Genomic DNA, 12,330 nt, shown 5'->3' with positions numbered 1-12,330 from the left:
GCTGCGTCGGTGCAGGTAGGGGATTGAGCTCGAGCTAGCTCGAATAAAGGTTCTTTTGCTTTTGCATCGGACTCGGCTCCCTAGTGGTCTTTGGGGATCACGAATTCTGGGCATAACATTTGGGGGCTCGGCCCGGGATCCCCAAGACCCCTGAGGGACCCCCGACCCGGAGAGCCTGACTGGCCACGGTTAGTGTCTGTTTGTTTGTTCTGTCTTTTCTGTGTGAGCTCACTTCTGGAGTTCTGGTAGTGCCCGACGCGGTCTAAGTGGACGCACTGGAGGACCACGGGCCGGGAGTTTCGGAAGACGTTCCGATTCTCCCTTCTGGAGGGACGTGGAATCCCCTCAAAGGTCTGAGACGAGGCGGGTCGCTCCCGCTGGTCGGCGTGAGGCCGTCGTCTTTGGAGGGACGTGGAATCCCCTCATCGGTTTTGGAGGGACGTGGAATCCCCTCAAATGTCTAAGCTAGCTTTCAGTGTTGCTTCCATGGAGTTGGAAGATTTTCTAGGGGCCCTCTGTTTGTCTGTTTTTGTGTTTCTCTGTTTTGTTCTGTGGACTTACTGGACGGACGTTATGGGACAGACTCAGACTACTCCTCTAAGTATTATGATTGATCACTTTAAGGATGTGAGGGGAAGAGCTAACAACCTCAGTGTGGAAGTCCAAAAGGGTCGGTGGCAGTTTTTTTGTTCTAGCGAGTGGCCAACTTTCAATGTCGGATGGCCACCAGAGGGGACCTTCGACCTCCCTACCATCCACCGAGTCAGGAGTATCATCTCTCAGCCTAAGACGGGCCATCTTGATCAGCTCCCTTACATTATCACTTGGCAGGACCTTGTGGAAGACCCACCCTCTTGGCTTAAACCCTTCCTAGCCCCGCTCCCTCCGGAGCCAAAACCCATTCTTGCTTTGCAGGGGACAAAGAAGAAAAAAAAGTCTTATCCAGCCTTCAGCACCCCTCTACCCTGTCTTACAGGGGGGTACTGAAGAAGAATTAATTTTTCCTCCCTCGTATAACCCCTCTAGGATGCTGGAAGAACACCATCCTCCCCCTCCGGGGGAGGCAGATGCTGTTCCGAGAGCGGGAGGCGGAAACGCTCCAGTGGGAAGCCCGCCCTTCACCAGACAAAGGGCTCAGAGGGAGCAATCCGCCTCCGCCGCCGACTCCACTATTCTGCCCCTGCGAGCCACCGGACCCCCAGACGCGGAGGGGAACCAGCCCCATCACTATTGGCCTTTCGCCACTAGTGACCTCTACAATTGGAAAGCTCAGAATCCTAAGTTTTCCGAGAAACCGGCAGGGCTTATTGATTTATTAGACTCTGTTCTTTTTACCCATCAGCCCACGTGGGACGATTGCCAGCAGCTTTTGCAGGTCCTGTTCACGACTGAAGAAAGAGAAAGAATCGTCAACGAGGCCCGAAAACTAGTTCCGGGCACAGACAGGAATCCCACCACCAACCAGGCTCAGATAGATGCCTCCTTCCCCTTAACTCGGCCCCAGTGGGATTTCAACACGGCAGAAGGTAAGGAGAGGCTCCGGGTCTACCGCCAGACTCTAATGGGGGGTCTCCGAATGGCTGCTAGAAAGCCAACCAATTTGGCCAAGGTAGGAAATGTACAACAGGGAAAAGATGAATCTCCGGCTGCCTTTTTAGAACGGATCATGGAGGCATTCCGTACCTATACCCCCATGGATCCAGAGGTTCTGGAAAGCAAGGCAGCTGTTATCATGGCCTTTGTAAACCAATCGGCCATAGACATTAGGAGAAAATTACAGAAAATAGATAGACTAGGAGAAAAAAGTCTGCAGGACTTACTGGTGGTAGCCGAAAAGGTATATAATAACCGGGAGCTTCCTGAGGACAAGCAGGCTCGCGCCATGGCGGCTGCCAGCAGTAAGCAGACTCGAGACCTGGCGAGAATACTACTAGTTACCACTGCTGACTCCCCTGAGGAACGAGACCGCCGTCTCTGGCAGCTGGCAGACGACGCAAGAAAAGGTAAAAGAACCACCAAGGGGGGGAAGCAGAGGCTGCAGAAGGATCAGTGCGCATACTGCAAGGAGATAAGGCATTGGGCCCGAGATTGTCTGAAAAGGGCCGGCGGGAAAGGAAGCAAGACTGATCGAGTAAAAGTCCTAGAGCTAGATGAACTAAGTGATTAGGGGAGTCGGGGTTCGGACCCTCTCCCCGAACCCAGGGTAACTCTTAAAGTGGAGGGGACCCCTGTTGACTTCCTTGTCGACACCGGAGCACAACATTCGGTCCTCCGCACCCCACAAGGAAAACTAGCCAGCAAGAAGTCCTGGGTACAAGGGGCAACTGGTATGAGCCAGTATTCATGGACTACCCGAAGAACAGTAGATTTGGGAACGGGCCGGGTATCCCACTCCTTTATGGTAATACCAGAATGCCCCTACCCGCTGTTAGGACGGGACTTACTGACCAAGATTAGAGCTCAGATAACTTTCAGACAAGGGGGGCCTCAGGTCACCGATGGCAAGGGCCACCCCATCCAGGTCCTGACCATGAAACTGGAGGATGAATACCTCCTCCACCAGGAGGCGCTCCCGAGAGAGGATAATATAGACAGATGGCTACAAGAATTCCCCTCGGTTTGGGCAGAGACTGGGGGGGGGATGGGACTAGCCGCTCATAGGACCCCAGTCCTGGTAGAACTCAAGCCAGGAGAGAGTCCGGTAAGGATCAAACAATACCCCATGTCACAGGAGGCCCGGAAGGGGATCCAGCCACACATCCGGAGACTACGAAGCCTAGGGGTACTAGTTCCTTGCCAGTCTGCCTGGAACACCCCCTTACTGCCGGTCAAAAAGCCTCACACAAATGACTACCGACCGGTACAAGACCTCCGGGAAGTAAATAAGAGGGTCGCGGACATACACCCAACTGTTCCCAACCCATATACTCTCTTGAGCTCCTTGGCGCCCTCCAGGGTCTGGTATACTGTACTAGATTTAAAGGACGCCTTCTTCAGTCTGCCGCTGGCACCCCAGAGCCAACCCCTGTTCGCCTTCGAGTGGCATGATCCGGAGGAGGGCTACAGTGGGCAACTCACCTGGACACGGCTACCTCAGGGATTCAAAAATTCACCCACCATCTTCGACGAGGCACTACACGAGGACCTGGGTGAGTACAGAAGGGAGCACCCTGGCCTCACCCTCCTACAGTACGTAGATGACATCCTGATTGCTGCTGACACGGCCAAAGACTGTGAGCGAGGGACCCAGGACCTGCTGGCTACCCTGGGAGCTTTAGGGTACCGGGCATCCGCGAAGAAGGCTCAGATATGCAGGGAGAGGGTAAGTTACCTGGGATATATCCTGGAGGGCGGACAGCGGCGGTTATCAGATGCCAGAAAAGAAACTGTCCTAAAGATCCCTACTCCCACCTCCCGAAGAGAAGTGAGGGAATTCCTAGGATCAGCCGGCTACTGCCGCCTCTGGGTTCCAGGTTTTGCTGAGATCGCCAGGCCCCTATATGAAGCTACCAAAGAGGGGAAAACATTTAAATGGACTGAAAAAGAAGAAATTGCCTTTAATCAGTTAAAAAAGGCCCTCCTAAGTGCCCCAGCCCTGGGCCTACCAGACATTATGAAACCCTTCCACCTCTTTGTAGACGAACATAAGGGAATAGCAAAAGGGGTTCTAACTCAAGCCTTAGGCCCCTGGAACCGCCCAGTGGCTTACCTGTCTAAGAAACTAGACCCAGTGGCTGCCGGCTGGCCGCCATGCCTAAGAATTATTGCGGCAACAGCACTCCTAGTCAAGGATGCAGACAAACTGACCCTAGGACAGGAGATCTGGATCACAACCCCACACGCCATTAAAGGGGTCCTGAAACAGCCTCCTGATAGATGGATGAGCAATACACGTGTGACTCATTACCAGAGCCTCCTACTCAACCCTCCACGAGTGCGGTTCCACCCCAGTGCAGCCCTCAATCCTGCAACCCTGCTGCCCGACCCTGACCTAGGTGCTCCACTACATGACTGTGCGGGAATCCTGGAACAAGTACATGGATTCCGGATGGACCTGACCGACCAGCCCCTCCCCGATGCCGAGGCTACTTGGTTCACTGATGGCAGCAGCTTTGTGCGAGATGGACACAGGTATGCGGGTGCAGCGGTGGTCACCGAAATGGACACCGTATGGGCGGAGGCTCTACCCTCCGGAACGTCAGCCCAGCGAGCGGAGCTCATAGCCCTCACCAAGGCGCTGATGCTGGGAGCTGGAAAACGGCTTAACATCTACACAGACAGCCGTTATGCATTTGCCACAGCTCATATTCATGGGGCAATTTATCAGGAGAGGGGGTTACTGACGGCAGAAGGACGGACTATAAAAAATAAGCAGGAGATACTTAACCTGCTTACGGCCTTATGGCTTCCTGCCAAGCTAGCCATTATCCACTGCCAAGGGCACCAAAAAGCTGATAACCCAGTAGCTAGAGGTAATCGAAAGGCTGACCAGGCAGCCAAGGCAGTAGCCCTTACTCCAGTCCCCACCATGACCATACAACTACCAGACCCGGGAGACCCAGTTTTACCAGACCAGCCCAAATACTCCCAGGAGGAGTTACAGCGGATCAAGAAACTCCCCATGGCCCAGGAGATAAAGGGATGGTGGTATACACCTAACAAGGAGCTCGTGCTGCCAGACCGGCTCGGAGTCTCAATATTAGAGCACATGCATCGGTCTACTCACATGGGGGCCCGAAAATTAAAAGACTTAATCCGACATGCCGGAATCAAGATTCACCAACAGGACACCAAAATAGAGCAAGTTGTATCTGCCTGCAAGACCTGCCAACTCACCAACGCGAAAGCTACATCAAATAAAAAAGGAACCAGGCTCAGAGGCACCAGACCGGGAGCCCAATGGGAAGTCGACTTCACTGAAGTCAAACCAGGAAAGTATGGTTATAAATATCTTTTAGTATTTACAGACACCTTCTCTGGCTGGGTGGAGGCATACCCAACCAAGCATGAAACGGCTCAGACGGTGGCTAAGAAGCTACTAGAAGACATCTTACCCAGGTATGGTTTTCCTGCCATGGTAGGATCAGACAATGGACCAGCTTTTATCTCTCAGGTAACACAGGCAGTAGCCAAGGCGGTGGGGGCAAACTGGAAATTACATTGTGCTTATAGGCCCCAGAGCTCAGGACAGGTAGAAAGAATGAATAGAACCCTAAAAGAGACCCTTACCAAATTAACCATGGAGACTGGCGGGGACTGGGTGACTCTCCTACCGTACGCCCTTTACCGGGTTAGAAACACTCCTTACACTCTGGGTTTTACTCCCTACGAGATCATGTTTGGCAGGCCACCCCCTGTTATTCCCAGCCTTCGAGCTGAACTTCTTGCAGAGTTTAAAGATCAAGAACTTTTTCTTTCCTTGAGAGGGCTCCAGAGGGCGCACGAGGATATTTGGCCGCGCCTCCGTGCCATCTACGAGGCTGGCCCGACCCCGACACCTCATCAGTACAAGCCGGGAGACTGGGTCTATGTCAAGAGGCACCACCGAGAGACTCTCGAGCCGCGCTGGAAGGGACCCTACATTGTAGTGCTGACAACCCCCACCGCTCTCAAAGTAGACGGCATCGCGACCTGGGTCCATCACACCCACGTTCAGCCAGCGGACCCCTCCTCGATCCGGAAGGACTTCGTCACGCGATGGGCCATCAGTCGGGACCAACACAACCCGCTCAAGCTCAAGCTCAAGCTACAGCACATTCGACCCACCTAATATTGGTAACTCTGTTAACTCTGCTTGTCATTGCTCATGCTACCGGGAGTCCCCACACCCCCCAAAACATCACCTGGCAGATCATAGATACCAGCTCAGGGACAATACTTAATTAGACCTCCCAGAGCCACCCCAGGGACACATGCTTCCCAGAACTTAGCGTAAACTTCCAAACTGTTCCCCTTGTCACCATAAATGCAGCCGGTCCCATGATTGGGTCCGTAAGTTACATGACAAGGGGGGAATGAAAGGGCGGGCCTACGCCGGCCGACTCCATCTTGTTCTGTGTCCTTCACCTTGACCACACCTCCTCCCCTTGAGTAACCCCCCCCTCACCTGTCTAACAGGACTCGGACCCTTCCCCAGCCAATCGGCTGAGGCCACAGCCGTTACCTCACCAACTGCCCCTGGGCCCCAATAAAACCTTTGTCCTTTTGAAACTCGCTCTCTCTCCCTGGTATCTCACCGCTGCGTCGGTGCAGGTAGGGGATTGAGCTCGAGCTAGCTCGAATAAAGGTTCTTTTGCTTTTGCATCGGACTCGGCTCCCTAGTGGTCTTTGGGGATCACGAATTCTGGGCATAACAGTAGCAGAGGCCGTTAAGTACTTAACACGTGTGAACTCACTTGTCCTAACAACCACCCTAGGAAGTTGGCATTTACATCCCATTTTTCAGATGAGGACACTGGTGCCCTGGCATGAGGCCCAAGGTCACAAGGCTAGCAGGGATCAGTATTCAGACCCAGTGAGTCTGACTCCAGGACCTGTGCTCTTAGCTGTTATGTATATTGCCTCTCTGTGGTTCATGAAAACCAGAGTTGAAGTTCAGGGAAGTTCTGGAAGAGCCCATGCCAGACCGAACAAAGGTTATCGGGTGGGGTTGGGAGGTGGATGTGGAAAGGAAGATAGTCACTGGCGTGTACTCTGCAAGAATCCCTTCTCTGGCATCCCTGGCAGAGTCCACTCTGGGAAGGACCCTGCTGCTCGCCCTGCCTGAGATTTCCCACACGGGGAAATAGCTCAGACCCTTAGAACCTTCTCCGACCTAGAACCGAGACAAATCTGCTGTATGCCAGCTGCTCTCCTTTGACCGTTGGTGCGCTCTCTGGAATTCTTCTCTGTCTTCAATTCTTAGGAGCCCCCGGGGCTGACCATCTCCCGTTGTCCCCCAGATCCACTCAACCCAGCTGGGAGCCTGGGAATCTGCAGCCTAGGAATCTGGTGGGGGTGGTGCTTATCGAAGGCTCCCACGCCCTTGGCTTCAGCGACCTTAGCCAAGGGAGGGGGGCCTGCAGAGATCAGGAGCAGGGGGAGTCAAGCTGGGGTATCTGTTCCCCAGGGGCTCCCTGCACCGTCTCCTTGAGCAGCTGGGAACACTAGAAGGTCACTGTTCCAGCTGAGGTGGCCGTGTCCCCTCTTCCCCCTTCTTCCAGTGTCCAGGAGGAAACGCGGTGGCTTCCGTGTAGCCCCAATCCGCCGCACTGTGTGAGCGGTGGGACATACAGAGGGGCCTTTTCAAATTAGTCTCCTGGGAGTATTTCCTCTGGGATTCGGGCTGAAAAAACAGCTTTGCGGTCTCTGCAAGGTGTCTCTTCCTTCGGTAAAAACTCAGCGGAACTGGCTGTTCTACTTTGAAACCTCATCACTTCCTGGGAAGACAGCCTTCTATGCAATTCTTATCTCACACATTCAATAACAGCCTTTGGCCAGAAGCGTTACAATTCTGTTTTATCTGCCGCTGCCTGAAGCAAACGTAGGGTGTGCACCAAGGGTGTGAGATAGCAAAGTGGAGCGGATTGTCTTACTATCCTCCCCCTCTCTCCACCCTTTTGCAAGTAGATCGGCTTGGGGCAAACAGCAGGGACAGCCATCCCGTGGGAGTGACGGGGATTGAGATGTATCGGGTGTGCGTTCTCATTCGACACCTCCTCATTTAGTGCCTGCGTCCACCTTCTGGAGAAGAACCAACAGCACCCCTGGTGAGGAGAAAGGGCCGTCAAGATATAGCAGCTGGTGGTAGGTCACATGCTTTTCAGACCTGAGCCCAGACTCCAGTGAAGGACCCCGCTCTTCCCGCCTTCCCAGCCCCGTGCTGCTTCCTGCCCGAGCAGATTCCTCTCTGGGTCTAGAGGTGAGGTTGATCTTTTGTGTCTGAGCAGGCTGACGGGAGAGACTTCCTGGGTCCCCACTGGCTCGGGTGCACAAGAAAGGCCTGGGCCAGCAGCCTAGTGGATGGACAGTCACCAAACGTTCTGATCTGCCCGCTTCCAGGCGCCTGGCAGGATGTCGCTTCGGGGCTCCCGGGGCTGGGCGGGCTGTGTGACTCATTCTGGCCAATGAGTGCGAGTAGAAAGTGCCACCAACAGACTGGAGCAGTGCTGTTGCCAGACCCTCAGAGTCTCTTTCCTCTGTCACTGTGATGCTCCAGCGATGCTGCTGCTGGCTGGGTCCTGGGTAAGGAGGGTGATGGCGCTGTGGGAGGAGCACCCCCACCCCCCCCCCCCCCCCCCCGCCCCGACCTGCCATAGACATTCGGTGCAGATAAGAAACAAACCCTCCCTTATGAGCCACCGAGATGCGGTGTAGGCTCAGAGAGGGGATCTGGAGGTCCAGCCACTGGTCTGTTGGTGAATAATGGCCTCAGTCTGGTTCTGGGTTGCAGAGAGTTGCCATGGGGAAACCCTGTGGCTCCAGACAGGAATGAACTCTTTGACAGTTGAGGGGCCCGAGGGAGGGGTACACTTTGGGGCCGCTCACCTCCGTGCCTGCCTGGGCCGTCAGCCCCGTCTGTCCGCTTATCCTCCCCACCCCCATCCATGCACGGTCGCCATGTTTCCACCTTCCCAGAGGAAGAGGACGTCAGATGGGAAGTCAAGGGGGATCACCTGCCCTTTCTTTGTTAATCTGCCCTAGCCCTCAATATCCGCCACTCCTCTCCTCTGCCAGCCTCAGTTAACTCCACCCTATCAATCCATTTTCCAAGTGGAGAGCACTGCCTTTGTTTTGCCTTCGCACGACTCGGCCGAGACAGGAGCCGATGCCTTTTTATAGACCTTACCTTCCTCCTCTTAGCTATGAAGGGGTAAGGGCAGGCACTTGATGCAAGCAGTGCCAATCAGAATCCTCCTCCAGTGGCCAGACTTGATTGGTCCAGGGAATGTCACCTGACCCAAGTGGGGCCAATCAGAGCCATTTCCTGGGATTCTTGCGTTTGAGATGCAGCAAGCTTTCTCCTTGGTGACTTTCCTTCGGCTTCCTCTCTTGTCTGCTTTCCTGGGTCTGGTGGTAGAGGTGGGAGGCTCGAGGTCTCCGCACTGTGTCTTCCACTGTGTGGGAAGAACGGGTTTACCGTAAAAGAAAATGACCTCAATGTACAGAGAAGCAGGACTCCCTGGAAGGAGGAACGAGCGAGAGTCCCATTTCACCTAAGCCATTTGCTTTTTTATCTCCAACCCTAGCAGCCATGAGGGCCTCAAGAGAATTCACCATTTATGCTGGTGTCTGTCTTTGTGACCTCCCAGGGCCACAAGTCTTCCAGGGGAAGCAACGGCACATATGTGTATGGTTATTAAATGTATTAAAATATCACTAATTCATTTACATGTCAAACGTCCATACTTCAGAAGTCACTACACTTTTTAGTTTGCACTCTTTGTAAAATAACCTTTCTGAGACTAATAGGCACGCTTAACATTTTGGTTAAAATTTGGGAGGAATCAAGGGTTAATGACTGCCGGGCACGGAGCCTTCACTGGTCCCTGGCAGGTGTGTATGCTCCTCACGGCTCCCTGGTGATGTACCAGCAACTGCGTGAAATATATTCCCTCAAAGTTCCGGAGACCAGACGTCTAACACCGAGGTGTCCGCAGGGGCCTGGGGTAAATCCTTCCTTGTGTCTTCGGGCTTCCAGTGTTTGCCAGCGATCCCTGGCATCCCTCAGATTGTGGCCACTTCTGTCTTCAAATGTCCCTCTCCTTAGAGAGACCTGTCATTGGATATACCTAGTCCAGTTTGACATCATCTTAACTTGATTACTTCTGCAAAGACCCTATTTCCAAATACAGTACTGGGTGGGGGGCAGTTAGGAGTTCATCATATCCCTTTGGGGGACACAAGGCAACCAACAAAAGAGCCATTTCAGGCGGAAAACATGAGGATTTTTCATAAGGATTCTGGGGGCGGCCCAGAGCTAGAGAAAGCCGAGGGCATTAACATTAAGGACCCGCAGAGAAGTTGCCAATTGCCTCTAAGCACTTATTTCAGACCATCTTACTGTTTGTATTCTGTTTTTATTTATTTATTTATTATTTATTTATTATTTTTCTGAATATGCAATTTATTGTCAAATTGGTTTCCATACAATACCCAGTGCTCATCCCAACAGGTGCCCTCCTCCATTGTATTCTGTTTTTTACATACATTCTGAGTGACACCATTTGTTTGCTTCCCTTGGATATTTTAATTAAAGTTCTGACATTTAAAACAGTTAAAGGTAAGAGTCAGTGGAAAGAATACGAGCTTGAGAAACTCTGGACTATGTGGGATCCCAACTCTGCAAAAACACTGACTGCTGGCTTCAGGCACCTGACTCCTTCTCTCTACATGTCAATATTTACAAATCAAGGTTATGGTGAGGATTTATTTCAGATGAAATGTAACTGTACCAAGCCCAGCGCATGGCATATAACAGGTTTTCAATATATTCACAAAGCGATAGTATTCTTTCATTTAATCGGCTGGCAATGAGATTCTTAGATGGCACAGAGAGAGAATTAGACCAGGATTAAAACAACAACGGTATTTACTTCAAAACAGACCATTAGATCCCTGTTTCTAATTTTCAAATTCATACACAGCCTCCTTTCACAAAGGACTTAATAAGGCCTATAAAACAAAATGGGCATATTTTACTCTGGAGAACTAATTGCAGGTGAAAGAAGACGGGACTTTAAATAATTGACGTCTGAGCAGACCAGTGACAGCATGTGCTTCTAAGAGAAACAGGGCTGTATGGACTCAGCTATTTGTGAGGGACCGTGTGTTGCCTCTTGGCCCACTGGAAACCTGCCATGCTGTATTTTCCGGGGTCTTTCACTGGGGGGTGAATGTGTCAGGATCAGTAGCCCTTAAAATTTTTTTTAAATGTTTATTTATTTTGGAGAGAGAAAGAGAGAGAGAGAGATAGCACAAGTGGGGCAGGGGCAGAGAGAAAAAGGGAGAGAATCCCAAGCAGGCTCCCCACCATCAGCACAGAGCCCGACCCGGGGCTTGAACCCACGAACAGTGAAATCATGACCTGAGCCAAGATCAAGAGTCAGACGCTTAATGGACTGCATCACCCACATGCCCCAGGATCAGCAGCCCTTTTTTAAACCAGGCTTCAGTTTCTCTTAAAGGATTTGGCAGAGGGCCCCGCCTCCCGTGTGATTTCCTGATCCAGAGTTTTCATGCAACTGTCAGGATTCTGCAATCCAAGCACCTGCGGGCCCCCTTCAATTGTGGCTGAAATTCCTCCTGCTGTTCCAGGTCGCTGAGCTGATCTTCCCTGACCATCTTCCTGGGCTTTGGAACGGCGCCACCTTGTTTCACGGAGCAGCGATCCCAGAAAGCCTGGCCTCACCCACCACAGTCGTCCGTGCTCTTCTTCTCTGCCTCAGTGGGCAGTAAAGCCTCAGGACTCTTCTGAGATTCAGAGATGCCACGACAGTCAGAGTTAGGCTTTAATCGGTTTCTCTGACTGTGAAATGGTAGGAAAAAAACAATCCTATGAATGGAGCCGTGATGAGAACGGAATGAGCAGAGGGCTGGGGGTGCTCCCGCCACCCCACAGTTTAGAAAGGAGGTGCTCTCAGCTCTTTGTTGGCTCCCTGTCCTGGCTGTGCTCACCTATAAATGACGTTGGGGCCACACAGACTGGACCAAAGACTAGAGAGAACCAAAATGCACTGGCCTTGATTTCGGAAGGCGGGGTCCTTGAAGTTCACCTCTTCCTAGCAAAGGGGGTGGAGGACATGCCAGTGGTGAAGGTGAAGGTTCCTCCTTTACTGATTCATCCACGAGACGCAGATATAACCTTTTCCTGCCTTCCCCACGGGGAAGAGGTCAGAGGGGAGTCAAAGTCCTCTGCAAATGGCACGGACCTTGTAAAGTCAAGGCCAGCCCTTGATGCGGAGGCCGAGGGGCAGAGAGGCTGGGACCCGCCCCACCCCACTTGCCCCCCCTGCTCACAGCCCCGAGGGCAGCAGGACCAGGGCCTGCCCCGTTCACCCAGTTCCCAAGCCTGAAGTGAATCGTAACTTCACGCTGCTTAACCTCCATTCCCCCAGCAGTTCCAGGCCGCAATAGAGGGTCCCTATCTCACTGCCTGGGGTCTCCAGGGAGCCCCCCCCCCTCCCCGGGGAAGATGAGGTCACCAAACTTTAATCATGTTTTGATTATTCATCTGTCATTGTTCCAGGCCTCCCACGTTCGGCTGGTCCTCAGCCGAGCCTGCAGCGGCTCGCTATTGTGTTTTCTCAGGATGGGGAAGCAGGACAGACTGCTGTCACGTTAACTTGTACC

General features: G+C 52.7%; 1 protein-coding gene and 1 long non-coding RNA gene across 13 annotated transcripts in view; one reads left to right on the top strand and one right to left on the bottom strand.

Annotated features, from left to right (window-relative positions):
• The window catches only part of LOC122218631, a 31,306-nt gene extending 23,022 nt beyond the window's left edge, over positions 1 to 8,284 (top strand). Inside the window, exons 4-5 of the long non-coding RNA XR_006202038.1 lie at positions 7,707 to 7,900; positions 8,198 to 8,284. This is a non-coding gene — a long non-coding RNA (uncharacterized LOC122218631). The remainder of the gene's footprint in view (positions 1 to 7,706; positions 7,901 to 8,197) is intronic.
• The window catches only part of STK32B (serine/threonine kinase 32B), a 404,839-nt gene that overhangs the window by 8,523 nt on the left and 383,986 nt on the right, over positions 1 to 12,330 (bottom strand). The window contains exon 12 of one of the 12 annotated variants that reach the window (XM_042936917.1): positions 7,181 to 7,745. The exons of 10 other annotated variants lie outside the window; for them this stretch is intronic. In XM_042936917.1, coding sequence (XP_042792851.1) covers positions 7,703 to 7,745 — 43 coding nt within the window. In that variant the 3' untranslated portion in view covers positions 7,181 to 7,702. Of the gene's footprint in view, positions 1 to 7,180; positions 7,746 to 11,049; positions 11,507 to 12,330 lie in introns of those variants that run through there. One more of the 12 variants, XM_042936914.1, reaches the window with a different exon arrangement.

Source organism: Panthera leo, chromosome B1 (genome assembly GCF_018350215.1).
Source record: "Panthera leo isolate Ple1 chromosome B1, P.leo_Ple1_pat1.1, whole genome shotgun sequence".
NCBI lineage: Eukaryota > Metazoa > Chordata > Mammalia > Carnivora > Felidae > Panthera > Panthera leo.
The sequence above is the reverse complement of the archived record's forward strand: the minus strand, read 5'-3'. Positions and strand labels throughout refer to the sequence as shown.